This window comes from Lissotriton vulgaris, chromosome 3_1 (assembly GCF_964263255.1).
Source record: "Lissotriton vulgaris chromosome 3_1, aLisVul1.2, whole genome shotgun sequence".
NCBI lineage: Eukaryota > Metazoa > Chordata > Amphibia > Caudata > Salamandridae > Lissotriton > Lissotriton vulgaris.
In genome coordinates, this window is record NC_141689.1 from 1,892,569,090 (window position 1) to 1,892,586,117 (window position 17,028).

Here is a 17,028-nt window from a genome sequence, read left to right on the forward strand (position 1 = left end):
CGGCGGCCGGAGATAGCCGCGGTGCTGCCTGCAGCCCGGGAGCCCGCCTGCACAAAAGCTCTCTGCCGTTCCCCGGAGACCTGATGGCGGCCAGGATGCCTGATCGGCGCTGACGACCTGAGCACCGGTGGGGACCTCGCGATGCACTGTCTGTGCTGCGACGCTTACGGCGATTTGCAAACGGAGGCCAGGAGCGAGCGCTTGTTGAGCTGAGGCACCCTATAGCACCGGATCCTTTGTTTGGGGCAGGTACGAACGGAGAGTGTTGCACGGCCATGTTTGATAGCCTATGCTTGCCTGACCCCACGCCTCACTACCCCCCTCTGGTACGGGGCGCCTCTCCGCGATGTGTGCCTCACTGGTGCTGTACTTCGTAATGCTGTAGCCCCGCAAGGACGCTCGCCTGTGCTACGATTATCCTGCGATTTCCCCGGACTTTCGCCATGATGTCTTTGTCTGAGGCTCCGAGGCGTGGGGGAGAGCGCCCGTCCCTGTCGCTGGCCTGTGTTGCCCCGCCTGTGATGGGGTCCGATTCCCGAATACCTTCCTTGGGAAGTGAGAGCCGGGGGCTTCAGCCTGCACTTTCCCTCAAAATCCTCCTGACTGCCCTGCATGACCTCCGCGCTGATATGCGCCAAGGCTGCCAAGTGCTGCGAAAGAAGCTGGACGACATGGCGTCGTCACTGCGGCGGGACTGCGATGTACTGACCCCGCCAAATCAACCCTCATCTCAGCCTGCGCTTCATGGCGATACAGTGCTTCCTTCTGCCAACTGGACAAAGGTGCCCGCTCCCGAATTTACTGATGCCCGAGATTGTCCGCCTGCTGCCTCTATCTGGGATACTTTGTTTCTCCTTTCACCGGAGAGTGCAACATTGTTGGAATACTCATCGCGAGTGCCTTGGGACATGTCTCAGGCATTGTCGACCTCGTCACCGGCCCCTGGGTTGTGTTCTCCGACCTTGTATCCGAAGGACTCGTACGCTCTGCAGGTTCCTGGGGAACTCACTACTACAGTTGATGGAGTTACTGTTGGCTCTCGACGGCCATTTTGTGTTCCTGCGACACTCTCACTCTCTCTGTGGCCGTATTGTCTCACTGCTTCGCTGTGGCTCTGCCTGGTGGGATTCCGACGTTCGGGACAGGGCTGATGACTCTTCCCTTATTGGCACTGACTGTCTGCCTGGTTGTGACCCCGGACTGAAATACTTGTTGATGTATTGATTGTGCATTCAGTGAGACTTCCACCTATTTCATACTGTATTTCCTGTTCTGCGCGCTGGCCTCTCCCTTCATTTCAAGTCGCAAGTATTGTGTTCTATCATTTTTGGTTCCTCTTTATGGGGCGACTGTTGTTTTGCGGGCGGTTGGCTCAGGGACGGAAGTTGCGGTTGATGGCTGCGGGCCCTGTATCTGACTAGCCGGGGGGATCCGGACCGGAACACTAACATGACGTAGGGGTTGCAGATGGCTGGGAGTCCGGGAGTTCTGGTATTGTGAGGGCTCCTCCCCGCTTCCTTCTTTTTGGGAGTGGTAGATCAGCTTGTTCTTTTCTTCCTCCCTATATTCAAGTGTTAAAATTTTTCGTTTCCTGTTTTTTCTTTCTTCCTTTTCTACAATTTTCTTGCTTTATCTTACCTTTTTCTTCTACTTCTTTTCTTCTCTTGCTGTATTTCGGGTTTATGGGGCGACAGACACTCTGCTTGGGGGGGGGGGTAGGCCATAGCCTCTGCATGTGTGTAGGGTGAGGGGTTATATTTTATTTTTGGTTAGTTTCTATGGGACCTGTTTTTGCTTCTTTTATGTTTTTCCTTTTTCTTGGCCCGTGTTCAGGTATATTGGGTGAAGGGTGGCGGAGTAGATATGAGTGGGTAGTTGGGATTGCTACCCTGTAACGTGAATATTGTGTGGCCATCCTGCCCGGTCGGGACTGCTTGTAGAGATGTGGATTGCGTGAATCGTAGCTACTGTCATGTCCCACCTGCATGGTCCTTGCTCTTACTTTATCATTTTATGAGTACGGAACAATACGACCTGACTTTACTAGTTGCAAAAAAAACTTGAAAACTTAACCTTCATAACTCCTGCGACATGGTCTTGCGGCATCCTCCAGTCTGATTCCTGATTAATAGCCGATGTGCAGCTGTATTACTATGTCACCGTATTGCATGCTTTAGTGCTACATGAGAGTTTGTGGCCGGCCGGAAGGTTGTGGGCCCGTATTTGTTCTGTATTTCGTGCACAATAAAGGTTTTCAAAAATTAAAAAAAAAGTGAAGACTCCGCGAGATCCACAGAGAGTGTGGGCAATAAATGTTCAGCCTCAAATTGACAGAGCGACAGCTGACGTAAAATACTGGACAGCCCTCCCATTGTACCTGCTGGGTTGATTAGCAACATTCAAGTCAAGTCAAGTCAAAGTCCACTTTATTCGATTAGCAACATTCAAAACGGTGACGTTCCCCCGGCGACTTTATACACTGTAGAATTTTCTTTTCTCTGCTCCTAAATCCTTTTTCCAGAAAGATTATGCAGTGCTATGCAATTTCTTGTGGGATGGAGGAGTAGTTCTTGTATCCTTACAGAACTGCTGTAAATCCACATATGATGGGGGCATTGCTACCCCAGATATTACAATTACTACTGTGTGTCCCATCTAGTGGTGGTCAACAAGTGGTGGTTTGACCTTGAGCATGACCCGACTTAAGCACTGGAGAAGTGGGCAATGCGGGAGCCCTCGTTACTCCACCTGTTGTATGGGGGCTCGATGTGTCCTTTCCTTCCTTCAGCTACCATGGCCGGCCTTACCTTGGGACGAAATACTACAAGGCGGATTGGGGAGGAGCAGACTTGCTTCCGAGATGCCCCTGTGTACCCTTCCACAGGTGTCTGCCCTCTCTGTTCCGCTTGTGTGGGATCTGATCGGCATCATTCACTTGAGAGATGTGATGGGCGGAGTAGGCATGAAGTCGTTAGCGAATCTTTAGGTGAAATTTGACCTACATCCTACTTAACTCTTCCACTATCTGTAGCTGCAGCATGCCTTTTTGCCCTGTGTGAACAAACTCGAGGACCTTCCGTACTATAGTACACTTAAGGCAAAACCCCTAGTTAACGAACTACCGGATTATAAAAGATCCTGGATTTACAAATCCTTTGTGGCTAATATCCCTGACAATTTCACTTGTCTCAGTCGTGCGTGGGAGGCAGCTGTGGACACTTTATTAGATGCGGACTGGCGGGAGGCGCTAGCGGCGCCCAGATTAGCAGCAATGGCGTAACAATACTGTCATATCCAGCTCCAGTACCTACATCAGACCTACTTTACTATATCTAGGCTCTTGAAGAGAGGCCCAATAGCTTCCCTATTGTGTCTATGCTGCGACCTCATGGAAGGGACATGGTTTGGGTCTGTGTGGTGCTTTGGCCCTTTTAGGAGGGTGTTCTGTCAATCCTGGAACATGTTTTGGGGTGGGAGCTCCCTACGGACCTGGGTGATACTGCATCAACTTAGATAGCAATCGATATAAGATGGCTCTGCTAGGGATGGTCTTAATCTGTGCGTAACATGACATTACCCTTCACTGGAAGGACACCCTGGCCAACCTCGGTAGAGTCCTGGCACAAAGGGCTGCATCAGTACATACGACTAGACGGCCCAGTTGATGAAGCCGGGGTTGCCCTCAGAAACAGGCCAAGCTATGGGGGTAGTGGGCGGCCTACAGAGGTATAATTCCTGCCCCGAAGATACACAATAGGTGGTCCCTTGTCAAGGAAATCCAAAACCCTATAGGGCCGCTATGTGACGCTTCTCCAGGGTCTGAACTGGGCCTGATGTTCCTTGGGTCCTTGGGCGACTTTTCCTACCCTCTCATCTCTACCTCTTACACACCCACACCCCAATATATAGTGGCATTCATAGAGGGTCAGCCCCATCGTCCTTATGGGAATAGCTGAAATTGTCATGCTTTATTTGCCTTGTGTTGGCATTCTAGTGACCCCTCCCCTTCTGCAATGCATGCACCCTACATTGTTGTTTCCTGAGTATTCATATTTGGTCTTCTGTTGAGCTGAATTGTTTTGTGGATCTGATAGAGACTTATAGCTGCAGATTCCTTACCTTTTGATTGTCCCCAGGCGTCAGACTAGATCCGGAAGATTCTTTGTGAGCAGTACCCCAGCACCGGTAGGTGGTGTTGATTTGCTCCGCATCAGTGGTCTGTGTAGTCCGCGCCAGAAGTAACGTCGCAGTACCTATATAGGCGCCAGCCAGGCACGCTGACGTCCGTTATTTTCTCACCATGCCAGCCTGCGCTGATCTGGAGAAGAGCTGTCGTTTTCTGAACAGGCTTTAAAAAAAATGTTTTATCAACCGTGTTTGGGGTCTTATCTACTGGGAAGGTCCTGGATTAATTTGTGGAGCCCGAAGTCCTCTTCGTCCCATTCAAAGTCCTCGGGACACCCTGGTAGGAGGCACAAGAGCAAGAAGTCAAAGCGCTCTTTGGCTTTTCGTCCATCGGCCCACAAGATAAGGGAGCCTCAGAATTCTCTGCCTCGTTCTCCGAAACCTATGCCGGCTCTGCGCCTCCCTGAATTTCCTAAGGCCGGAGCAACCCCACCCAATTTAAGGAGTTCTTTGAGGCCATTTGCCTTATATTTGGGTGGAACTTAAAGAGGGTGCTGTTAAGTATACGGTAGAACAAGGAAAGCAAAGGAAGAACAGAGAATATTCAGAACCACCTAAGGATAACTGGTATCCCATCAATACGCAGTCATGTGCCCAGTGTCATCATCTGGGCTCCCAAACAACCCTCTCCTGACACTCTTGATTATCAGAGGGAACAGGGAGAAAGAGTTGTATCAGTCTGTGAGATTCTTACAAAAGGAGAAAATCAGATGGGATTTACTTAGAGAGTAGGTGATTGAGATAATCTCTAAAGTGCAGTGCAAACAAAACTGAAAAAAACTGTGAAGAAATGTGATTAAAAAGGATAATTTAGCAAAAAGAGGAGACAAGTGGGTTTTTAAAAGGTCCAACGTACATGCCCTAGACAGTTATGCAAAAGAGGGTACGTAGTTCCTTGCGAGGGTCTTGAGTAGACTAGAGAGCCAGCAAAGCTATTACCTCGGGGTAGTCCAACTGATATATCAAGAGGGAGGGGAATTCCTCCCTTTGGAACTAGGGCCCTCGCACACCCAGCCAGCTTGGTGTCACGCTTCATCATTGGGCCTGCTCCTTGTCAGGTCGGCGCTGTAATACCCGACGGGCACCCAATGTGAGGCTCTTTGGTGGAGATCTCTTGTTCCATGCCGTATGGTGTTGTGGGGGCGAGGGGCCTAATATGAGTAGATGTGGTGAATAAGTGCGTGCATTCATTTTCTTTGGTTCGATATGTTCGAATTTTACTAATCCAATGTAAATATAACCCAGCATAGCCCATGCTATAATTGTTTCCATTTAGTTACTCTGTGGAAAGCAATATGGTTAAAACGATGAACTGGGTGAGGCCAGCGACCTGGATACCTCTCCAGATGCTGGTCTGCTTTCTGCCCCTATCATGGCTACAGGAAGGGAGTGTCCTATGCAATGGTGGTGCAGAAGGGCTGCTAAAGTCCTTGACTTCAGCAATCCTCGGTGGCTGTCTAGACTAATCTCTTATACATTTCCTTTTCTTATTGCAAAAAGTCTAATAAAATGTTTCCCAAAAAGAGCGAAGCCTTCGTCTAGCCTAGAGCCTGGCACACTACCAGCCTGCCTTTCACCCAAGACCTGCCTGCAGGCCTTCAAGCAATTAAACCCTAGGCCTCCAAGATGCCAACGCCTAAATCAAGTGGTGCATGCATGAAATGCATCAGCAGCATCGCCAAACTGGAAATTAGAAGGTCCAGAAAGGAGAAGACTAGACTCCAAGGATTCACCTGCTGTGAACCTAAAATCAGGAATTGCTCAGTCGAGAAAAGTCTTTTCTACCCTATTCTTCCATCAGGAGCTACAAATTCTTCACGTCTCATTGGGTAGCCAGCCATCCGGGTGCCGGGCCAACCCAGAAGGATGGCCCTTCCCATCCCCTCCTACTAAACCCGCCTTTCACCCACAGCTCTGCAGTTGTCTCTGCCCTCCCTTTACAGGACGCTTCACCTCAGCACCCTTCTCTTCGCGGTAAACCATCGCCTATGATGATGTATTCCTGCTGGCCCACTTCCTCTCTCCCTTCCCCTACACTGCTCACTCTGTCCACGGATCGTTCTATAGAATTATCATCGTCTAAATTGTGTTGGAAGAGGCAGATATGTTTTGTTTTATCTCACTAGCCCCATGATTGCTTTGCGCATATACTCTTTTAGAACAATTGGCTGTTTCGAAGTGAGAAAGCGGTCGGTCTTCTCGACTCCTACTTCATCATATTTTGTTTCGCGAGACTGAACACAATGTTGGTTTTAAGACACTGCATTAAGATACAGTTAAATAAATGGTGTGTTGTTGCCATCTGGTGGTTATAATGGAAACACGTATGCTTAAAATGAGCTCGTTTTGAGTTTTTCTCCGTAGCTTTCCACATGCTGTAGTGCCATTACTATAAAACACTTAATGTCTCTCCCGTTGACATAATATATACGGGTGCCTTATCTATTTTCAGTTAACCAATTGTCAGGCTATAATTGTAATGGCCATGAAATAAACCTATGTATGTTTCACCTTTAACATGACTGTACCCTTTTATGTTAGGGGTCTTACACGTATACATTATGGAAAGGCTTTTATTCGCTTTGGCTGGTGAGCTCAGTTCAAAGTAGGATAGCCGTACTGCAGACTTACATTTTATATGAACTTGTATATATGTTTAGAAGGGATAGAAGAGGTGGGACCTATAGGACAGTAAGGAATTCTAAGTAGTTCCACAATACTGTGAAAATCTGCTTCAGACATTGGAGGAGGCTGCATAAGTCCCTACACGTGTCTTGTGTTCAGCTCTCCAAAAATGGTAACCATGAAACACAGTGGTATAGGATGCCTTGACATGTGCGAAGAGAAGGAATAGTGGTGTTAGGATGCTATGAGGCGAAAGACCATCCCGGGCGCATTACACAGATTGTCAAGGATATACTTATTTGCAGGTGTTGAAGTTTTCTACAGATGTATTTGAGGTAATCATTTAAATCAGTTTCTCATCTTCTGCTTCATGTAAGTGTAGTGTTCAGTAAGTAAGTTAACTTTGTGGAATCAGATGTTTCAGGTTTGGATTACGTATTTTGTGCATTATGTTAATCTGCTTTATCTTTTGGATTACACTAAATGGCAAGATGATTATCTGTTGCTGAGGTGAGGAAAGGTAATTTGTTATGTTACTGAGTCTTGTAGTTTTATTAATCTATTTAAAAAAGGAAAATCAGCATTGCCATTTCAACAAGATGGCATGAACTGTAGCTGAAAACATTATTCTGGTGTGTGTATAAACACCAGTTATAGTTGTCTCAAGTAACTATAACTTGTGCCCTAAACTATAACTATAATTTGCACCACCACCATGCACATTGTTGTCATCAGTCATGTTAGATGTTGCAGTGAGGTCATAGAACACATCATAAGTAATGTAATATGTGAAGTAAGTAGCAGTGCATGGCAAGTGTGCAAGTTATAGCTACTTTAAGGCACACAGTATAATTATTTGAAATAACTATAGCTGGTGAATTTCAGTGGTTTTGTTCTTTTAGAATGGTATGTTTGTAACTGACATTTTCGCCTAACGATAATGTCCCCTTAACCTTTGGTTTTTAAAAATGAATTTCTAAGGGTTTTTTCCAGTGTAGGGTAACGAAATATTACAATTCCTAACTATAATGTCGCTTTAAACTTTTTTTTCCTGTCAGTTTCTATGGAATTTTTTTTTTTAGAAAACAAATTTGTTTTAATACAGCTGTTAGACGCAGCGGTTTCCAGCCGACTGGGACGCACAGAAGCCAGTGAGAATCCACCGTTCTAGATAGGATGAGTACGATACATCTGTTTGATAAACTGTGCTCACCCTTGGCTAGCTTGGCACCGAGCAATCAGGCTTATCCTCTGGGCCCAAGTGTAAAGTATTGGCACAACACCACTCTTGCAACAGACTGCATACCCACAAAGAGACTCTACACTGTATGTATAAAACACTGGTCTTTGTATTGCACACACATTGAAATCAAATCTAGATACACATTGTATATACACTTTACAGTCCTATGCAATTGTCAAACTTTCCCGTTAGCAGAATGGTCAAGCAATCACAGGTCGATGACTGCGCCTCGCGTGCCTGTCCCTCAGGCACTCAACTACGCCAGCCAACGATACACATTGCCCTTGTAGGCGCCACGTTGACTAGACTATTGAAACCACCTAAAACGGAAAGAAACAATTACTTTGTTTCAACCATCTGGATAAGACTCTAGGTGCCCAGCGGCACCTGCACGATTGTGGGATCACTATCCCTCGTAGACAACAGGTTGTGACCCAGGAAGCTGACATGCTTCCAAGTATGACATTTCTTTTCCCCTCAGGCGAAGATGCGAGCTGCCGTAGCTACAGACAGCCAGCCTTAGGTGCCCCAAGACACAACGAAACCCTTCGGGCCCAATCTCGGTGTTCTCCACAACAAAGTACCTTGTGGCATTGGTCCAGGGAGAGGGAGCCAGCGACCTCAGAGAGAGGCCTCAATTTCAGGCATGTGTCATCTCCTGATCTGGAGGTCGAAGAAAATCTCCGCTCCAAGCTCAGGTCCCCAACGCCCCTCAGAAACCACACGTTCCAAAGTTCAAGCTAGCATAGGTCCCCTGGTTGCAAGCATGTGTCCCCCAGACTCTGCAAGCTCCCCACTGCACTCCTCGCGTCTCGGCACCTCGGTTAAATGCTGATCTTTACGAGCACATGGTGATGATGGCGTATGTCAGGGCGGTCCTTGTCCCAACCGACGGTGACTTCCACCTGTTATTCGCTGCACCCTATGTGGTTCTTACGATCACATGGAAATGGGGAGATCCTTTTTGTCCCTGGGATCTCGTGGATGAAGAAAGATATGTGTGTAACCTGCACACCACTGGTTATAAACCTTAATGCAGTTTGTTTTTAAAAAAATCGGTGCAGATCTGCTGCCTGACTGACCCCCGTCAGGTCCCTAAATTAACTGCACACTCAGACACAACTATGTCTAGTGCAGGAGTGCACTGTTCGAGTTTGCACAGGTGCAAAAAAATATTTTTTCACTCTTTTAAATCATTTTGATCATTTTTTCAACGTCTGAAAGTATTACATGCAACATTCATTGGTTCGTACTATACCATCATTTACTCTGATAAACAGCAGAAATAGTCAACAAAATTGAAATTCATTGATTACTATTGGTTTTCAAAAGTATATAGTTTTTTTCAGCTTTGTTTTGCAAACATATTTACAATTGATTTTCATTGAAAATATGATTCACTTATTTCTAACAAATGCCAAAACTGATGCGAATACTACCAAGCAATCCCATCAAAACTTGCGACGACTCCCAATGCATTTCGATGCCTCAGCATCTTCGTCAGGGGGAAATGCCTACAATCGGGGACAATGTCACCTTAACTGGAATTCAGTTATAAAAACGACTGTTCTTCCTATTGTCACAACTCGAAGCTCGAAACTCCTGTGTTTTTCTGATGTTCCGCCTTAAACTTCTTATCAGTCCGTGTACGCTTCCTCCATATTCCGTCTGAGTTTACTGGAACACGCCGTGGATGAAGGACAGCCAACCGGCCCTTGGAGAGTACGTAGGGACTCTGGCCACAACAGTTGCCACTTAGCTGTAGGCCTGCAATGTCCAGGCAAAATGCACCAAGTGATAGTCCCCTTCCTGGAGCACAACAAGCTCCACTCGACCACTAGTCTGCAGATAATCCAGTTGCAGTCCCTCCTGCCTGAATGATTCCTCTGGTCGATGTAGCATGTGTTGTAGATTGTATTGCCATTATTTTTGCTGTGTTTACATAATAACTTTGTTTGAACTATGTTTGAGGCAAAATCAGTGTGTTCCTGGTTTGCCACTTAGACAGCAAAACTGGTTTCTTTTGTTTTTTTAAAGGGGTGTACATAATATAGTATGACTTTTTCAAATCTCCTATTTTCAATGATTAATAAGCATCAATGTGTAACAAAGGTTCCACAATATCTGAAAGAAACATATTAGTGTTGGATTCCTTATGTTAGAATACCGTATTTTCCGGCGTATAAGACGACCCGGCGTATAAGACGACCCCCTACTTTCATGGACAAAATGTAGGTTTCATGATATATTCGCCGTATAAGACGACCCCCACTTCCTAACGTCCTACAGTCCCCTTTCTATCTCCATGGACTGAGGAGATCATGTGGTACTGACGCTCCTCTCCTTCCGATGAGCGTAAGAATTGCGGAAGGAGAGAGAGATCAGCACACGTGGAGGAGCGCCTCGTCTGCCTGGGGGATGCACACGTGGAGGAGCGCCTCGTCTGCCTGGGGGATGTGCAGCTGCAGTCCAGGTAGGGTTCACGGCGCCATTTGTTTTCTTTTAAAGCTTGCGCAGTGTTTGAGTTGCCTCTGGCTGGCGAGGGGCTGATATCGTGTTGCACAGTGCCACCATCGCCTATGTAACGTTCGTACTTCTGCTCTGCTCATTAGCAGCCTGTGGTACCGTAACAGTACCGTAATTTATTTTCAAGACCGCCTACGTTCTTTGTTCTGTGCTGGAGTTCCCTAAGCGGCACCCATTTCAATTGAGACGCGGTCTGACACCTTCGGGTGAAGTCCGCGCTATGTAAAAAATACCGCCATTTTTAGTAACCGGCGTATAAGACGACCCCCGACTTTCCAGAACATTTTAAGGGGTTAAAAAGTCGTCTTATACGCCGGAAAATACGGTAACCCCAGGCGTCAGACTGGATCCGGAAAGTTTTTGTCAGCAGTACCCCTGCGTGTCGGTAGGTGTCGTCTTGTGGCTCCTCGTCCGTCGTCGGCGTCGTGATCGCCAGAATGACGTCGCTGGAGTACTTAGACGCCGCCCTCCCGCGCTGTCGTCAGTTCTTCTTTTTTCCGTGCCAGCAAGCGCTGATCTGGGAAGAGCCCGTACCTTTAGTAATTTTTTGACTAACATTTTGGACATTTTTGTCTATCTTTTTCGAGTCGACTCGACTCCTGGTGCCAGTAGGGATGCCCGGTTTCAAGCCGTGTGACGACTGTCACCATATGATGTCGGTTACCGACCCCCACCGCCGGTGACTCTACTGCTTGGGGCCGACCACGATGACGAGGCGTGCTCAGACTGCCAGGCCTTGACATCGAAGGGAAGGCGGTAGCGTTCCCATAAGCTCCTCGGGCTCTGGCAGTCGACTCTGCGCCGCTCGAGGTCCTGGCCGAAGGACCGGTCGCGGAGCCACAGTTATCATCGATCGTCTGGATCAAAGTCCTCGCACTCAGGTAAGTCGAGGCATGGCAAAAAGAAGTCTAAGAAGCATCGCTCTTCGTCTTCTCCTCGCCGACTCGGCCGAGGGTTTGGGTGGTGCCGCCCAAGCGCGGCTCCGGCGAGGCCCGCGTAGTCGCATCCGGTCCCACACCCTCTGGTCCCTGGACTCAATGCGGCTCTGGAGCAGATCAGAGACTTTCTTCCCGCCGTCGAGACCCGCCACCGCAATACCACTGTATGTCGGGGGATCACTTGCGACTTCTGCAGGAGGAAGTTACGGCCCTCTTGGCCAAGGGGGGCATCGAGCGCATTCCTGGTCTAGAAGTAGGGCGTTGTTATTCCCACTACTTTCTGGTTCCCAATAAGGGCAAAGGGGGCCTGCGCCCTGTCTTGGACCTCAGGAGCGTCAACGTCTTCCTCCGGAAGGAGAAGTTCAAGATGCTGACTTTAGCTCAGGTTCTGGCTGCCCTAGACCTTGGAGACTGGTTAGTAGTGTTGGATTTGCAGGATGCTTATTTCCATATTCCCGTCCTGCCGGCCAACCGGCGCTACCTGCGGTTCACAGTAGGCCATGAGCACTTTCAGTTTACCGTGCTCCCCTTCGACCTCACCAGTGCCCCTCGGGTGTTCACGAAAGTGATGGCGGTGGTCGCACCTCATCTGCGCAGATCAGGGGTTCCAGTCTTCCCCTATCTCGACGACTGATAGTTGAAGGTGGGCAAGCTCCAAACAGCCATCTCCCACCTCCAGACTACATCCGACCACCTGCATTTGCTGGGGTTCTCCATCAACGTGCCAAAGTCGCACCTGATTCCCTCTCAGAAGCTCCTCTTCATCGGAGCGATTCTGGACTCGGCGCAGTTTCTGGTTTATCCTCCCAAGCAGCAGGATCGGGATTTTTAGTCTCGGATTCCGATCTTTCAGCCTTTAACCCGAGTTTCGGTCAGGATGACCCTAAGGTTTCTGGGACTGATGGTCTCCTGCATCCTGCTGGTGCATCACGCCAAATGGCGGATGCGGGCTCTGCCGTGGGACCTGAAGTTTCAGTGGGCACAGCATCAGGGCAACCTGTCCGACCACGTCCTGTTCTCGGAGGGCACTGCGAGACAGCTGCAGTGGTGGCTCACAAATCGTGATTGGGTCCATGGTAGATCCCTCTCCCTTCCCAAACCGGAGCACACAGTGGTGACGGTTGCTTCCCTTCTGGGTTGGGATGGCCACATGGGAGAGGCCTCTGGTCTCCGGCGGAATCCCGGCTCCACATCAACATGTTGGAGCTTCGGGCGATTCGACTTGCACTGAAAGCATTCCTTCCCTCTATCCGGGGAAGTGTAGTGCAGGTGTTCACAGACAACAACACCGCCATGTGGTACTGCAACAAGCAAGGCGGGGTGGGGTCGTGAAGTAGTGTGGCTCACTGGTTAGAGGCGGCAGACCCGAGAGCAGAGGACGGCCCGGGACCAGGGTTCGATTCCCGGCGCGGCAGGTTTCTGGACCAGGGTCAGCGGACTCGATAATTCTCTCGCCTCGGTGCCCACTCTGATCAGCGATCACACTCGCAACTCTGGGCATTAGCTTGCCTCATCTTCACTAACGGCCCCACCAGACTGCTGGGGATGCCTGGTCTCACCCTGGAGATACCCATTAAGGGACCATCTCTCAGGGAAGCCAGGAAGGGTTTCGCAGCGGTCGAAGCGCCTTGGGACCCTCCGGGTAAGTAGTGCGCTATATAAATGCCTATACATTTACACACACACCCTATGTCAGGAGGCTCTGCGCCTCTGGACATGGCTGGAACATCAGAGCATCACCCTTGTGGTTCAACATCTGGCAAGTTCCCTGAATGCCAGGGCGGAGGAACTCAGCCGTCGGTGCTTGATGGATCACGCGTGGGGTCTGAACTCGGACGTGGCGCAATGTCCCTTTCAACAGCAGGGAGAGCCTGTTCGCCACTGAAGAGAACGCTCTATGTCATTGGTTCTGCGCGTTGGAATTTCCGAGGCCGCACTCGCTCTGCAACGCTTTTCGTCGCGAGTGGAGCTGCAGTCTGTTGTACGCCTTTCCGCCTATGCCACTTCTGCCCAGAGTGCTGAAGAAGATCCGGCACGACCGGGCCCAAGTCATCCTTGTGGCTCCGGATTGGGCACGAAGATACTGGTATCCCGAGCTACTCAGTATGTCAATCGATCCCCCTAGTTGACTGCCTCTTCAGGAGGACCTTCTGTCGCAGCAACAAGGGGATGGTCCTCCATCGAACCTGCCCAGCCTTCACCTACATGCGTGAAGATGGAGCGGCGACAGTTGATGCCATTTGACTTGCCTCCTGAAGTCTGTGATGTCATTCTGGAAGCCAGGCGTCCCTCCACTAAAACGGTATACGCCTGCAGGTGGGAACAAATTTATGGTATGGTGCACAGCAAATGTAAATGTAAGTGTTTTGAACTTGTATAGCGCACAGCTACCCGCAGTGGGTTTCCCGGCGCTTGCTTAGGGAACCCGTCCTGGCATTCCCCTGTGAGATAACCCCGGCAGGGTATCCACAAGGTGAAAGCCAGGCATCCCGCCGCGAGGGGCCGTGGCTGTGGATCCTCTTGTTGCCCCTCTTTCAGAGGTTCTACTCTTTCTTCTTTCTCTGGCCCAGCAGGGCTCTGCTCTGGGGACTATCAAGGGCTATCTTTCGGCCATTTTAGCCTTCTCAAGGCTTCCTGATAAGCCTTCTCTTTTCAAGTCCCCTGTTGTAAATAGATTCTTGAGAGGCATTACTCACATGTTTCCTACTGCCCCCCTTGTAATGCCTCAGTGGGACTTGAATCTGGTGTTAACTTATCTGATGTGTGCTCCCTTTGAGCCGCTCTATAACTGTCTCTTACGTCTTCTGACTCTAAAGACTGCTTTCCTGGTTGCCATCACCTCTGCCAGAAGAGTGAGTGAGCTCCAGGCGCTTTCCTCTAAGCCTCCTTTCGTCTGTCAATCCAGACAAAGTTGTTCTGAGGACTCATCCTTCTTTTCTACCCAAGGTGGTTACTGCCTTTCACATCGGGCAGACCATTACCTCGCCCACCTTCTTTCCACCTACGCATCTCTCGAAAGAGGAAGAGAGACTCCACCGTCTGGACCCAAAACGTGCGCTCTCTTTTTATCTGAACCGCACACAACAGTCCTGGGTGGACGACCAACTCTTTGTTGGCTATGTGGGCGCTAAGAGAGGACAGGCGGTGCACAAGCAAACCATCTCTCGGTGGGTCGTTTTGTGCATCAAGATGTGTTATTCCTTGGCTAAAAAAGAACCTCCTGTGGGGCTGCGCGCCCATTCCACTCGGGCCACGGCGGCTACTACTGCCTTGGGTCGGGGAGTCCCTTTGCAGGACTTTTGTCAGGCAGCTACGTGGGCCTCACTGCACACGTTTGCCAAGCACTACTGCCTGGACAGCCAAGTCCAGAGAGACGGCTTCTTTGGCCGTTCAGTTCTCCAGGACTTCCTGGTGTGATCTTAGTTCACAGACCTTCAACGGGGTTGGTATTGCTGGGGTATCTATTCTAAGGTAAGGAATCTAACACTAACTTGTTTCTTTAAGATGCACAAGTTACTTACCTTTGGTAACAATATATCTGTTAGAAACATTAGTTAGTGTTGGATTCCTTACCGCCCCACCCATCCTCCCCATTCTGCGAACTGATATCTAGGGTTAAGGAATTTCCCTGTCAGGGCCCTAGTTTCGTGGCACCAGTGTCGGTTTCTTGCATGGCTCTGCGTTCCTGGCGCGGAAAGCTATGTACAGAACTGACGTCAGCGCGAGAAGGCGGCGCCTAAGTACTCCAGCAACGTCATTCTGGCGATCACGACGCCAACAACGGACGCGGAGCCACAGGACAACGCCTACCGACGTGCATGGGTACTGCATACGAATACTTTGCAGATCTAGTCTGACGCCTGGGGTTATTCTAAGGTAAGGAATCTAACACTAACTAATGCTTCTTACAGATTTATTGTTACCGAAGGTAAGTAACTTGTGCTTCGTCCTCGGTGTAAAAGCCTCTCTGTGATTATGTCCATAACTTCGACCTTTTTGTTCCATTCCATATTACAAAAGCAGCAAGCAAAAATGGTGTAAATGTATTTACCAACATTTCTTTAGTAAGGATCGTGGTGTAAAAATGTTTTTTATACTCGAAATTGGTTTGATTAACACTAATGAGTGTATAATTTAAGTTTGTTGCTTATCCTATTTTGCTTTATTTAATTTGTACACAGGTGACCTCTATGGTGCCATAGGATCTCCAGTCAGACTAACTCGCACTGTTGTGGTTGGAAAACGTAAAGATCTTGTCCAGCGTATCCTTTACATCCTCACATACTTTATACGCTGCTCAGAACTGCAGGAGAATCAGCTGTCTCGCAGCACAAAACCAGAAGGTGAACATATTCTTAATGGGAGGAAGATCACGACTGCGCTGGAGAAGGGAGAGGTGGAGGAATCGGAGTATGTGGTTATCACAGTAAAGAATGAACCTTCTCCTGTGCCTCCTGCCTTTCCTTTTATTAGTGGTAGAAGGAATGCTACATCCTCTCCATGTAGCAGTGCAGAGAGCTTTGAAACTGTAAAATTGGAAGACCGGATCACCAGGCACTCGGAGCACTGCTCAGGTGTCCCTCATCTTTCACCTGAAAGGGCAAATTATGGAAGTTTGGGTCCTTGCAAAGAAGTGGCACCAGGAACGAAAGATACGAAGAGAGAATCCTTAATAAATGTTACGGGTGCTGCAGTGCATTGCTTGGCGGGGCAATCAGTGGCAGTGGATTTATTGGCTGAGACTTCTGGCCTTTTTGTGAAGGCAAAACCTTATGCACTGGGAAAGCCAACCAATCATTCATCTGCTCGCCCATGCCCTGACAAGCTTAGTCAGCGACGTGCTGACTGTGAGAGAGTCACTTTCAAGATTGGCAGCTCAGCCTCTCCGGAGTCAGACTTTGAAAGTCGCAGAAGAGAAATTGATGAAACCTTAAAGGCATTCCAAGAATCACCAGAAATACGAAGTGAAGCTATTAACTCAATAAAAGTAAGGACCAAGATTGCCCAAGACCAAGCCACAGCTTTTAAAGTCTCAGAGAAGCCAGGCATAACGCCCAATGTTTCTTATGTAAGGATTCCATCGTGTGAGGGTAGTACAAGCCTATTTGATGAATATTTTGTGGATGGTAATAACATTGAAACCAGCACTGCAGATGCTACTGTGCAACCTGAGGTATCAGAAAAGGACTTTGTAACCTCTGATATTGAAGTTATGTCTGAGCTCTCGAAAAGCATGCCTCATTCTTCATTAAATATAGAAAGGGCATGCTCTCCAGCACAGAACTGTAGTCGAAGATGCACTGTAGGTATCACTTGTGCGAATTTAATGAAAAAGATTGCCTTCAGTGTTGATCTAGACATTCCAAGTACCGAGAGTTCAGACAGTGCGCTTGGAGAGAGTGATGATGAAAGTAGCACAGGCAATCTAAATGCCACTTTTCAGAGTACTACCATTGAACGACATGAAGAATTTGTGGAGGAAGAACTTCCTTTACCCCGGTAAGTTGTATG

The 17,028-nt window shown here is 48.6% G+C and overlaps 1 protein-coding gene across 3 annotated transcripts in view; it reads left to right on the plus strand.

Annotated features, from left to right (window-relative positions):
* Positions 1–17,028, plus strand: part of FNIP2 (folliculin interacting protein 2) — a 387,981-nt gene that overhangs the window by 319,387 nt on the left and 51,566 nt on the right. For all 3 annotated transcript variants that reach the window (XM_086962360.1, XM_086962362.1, XM_086962359.1), the window contains one exon: positions 15,699–17,016. In XM_086962360.1, the coding sequence (XP_086818486.1) occupies positions 15,699–17,016 (1,318 nt within the window). The remainder of the gene's footprint in view (positions 1–15,698; positions 17,017–17,028) is intronic.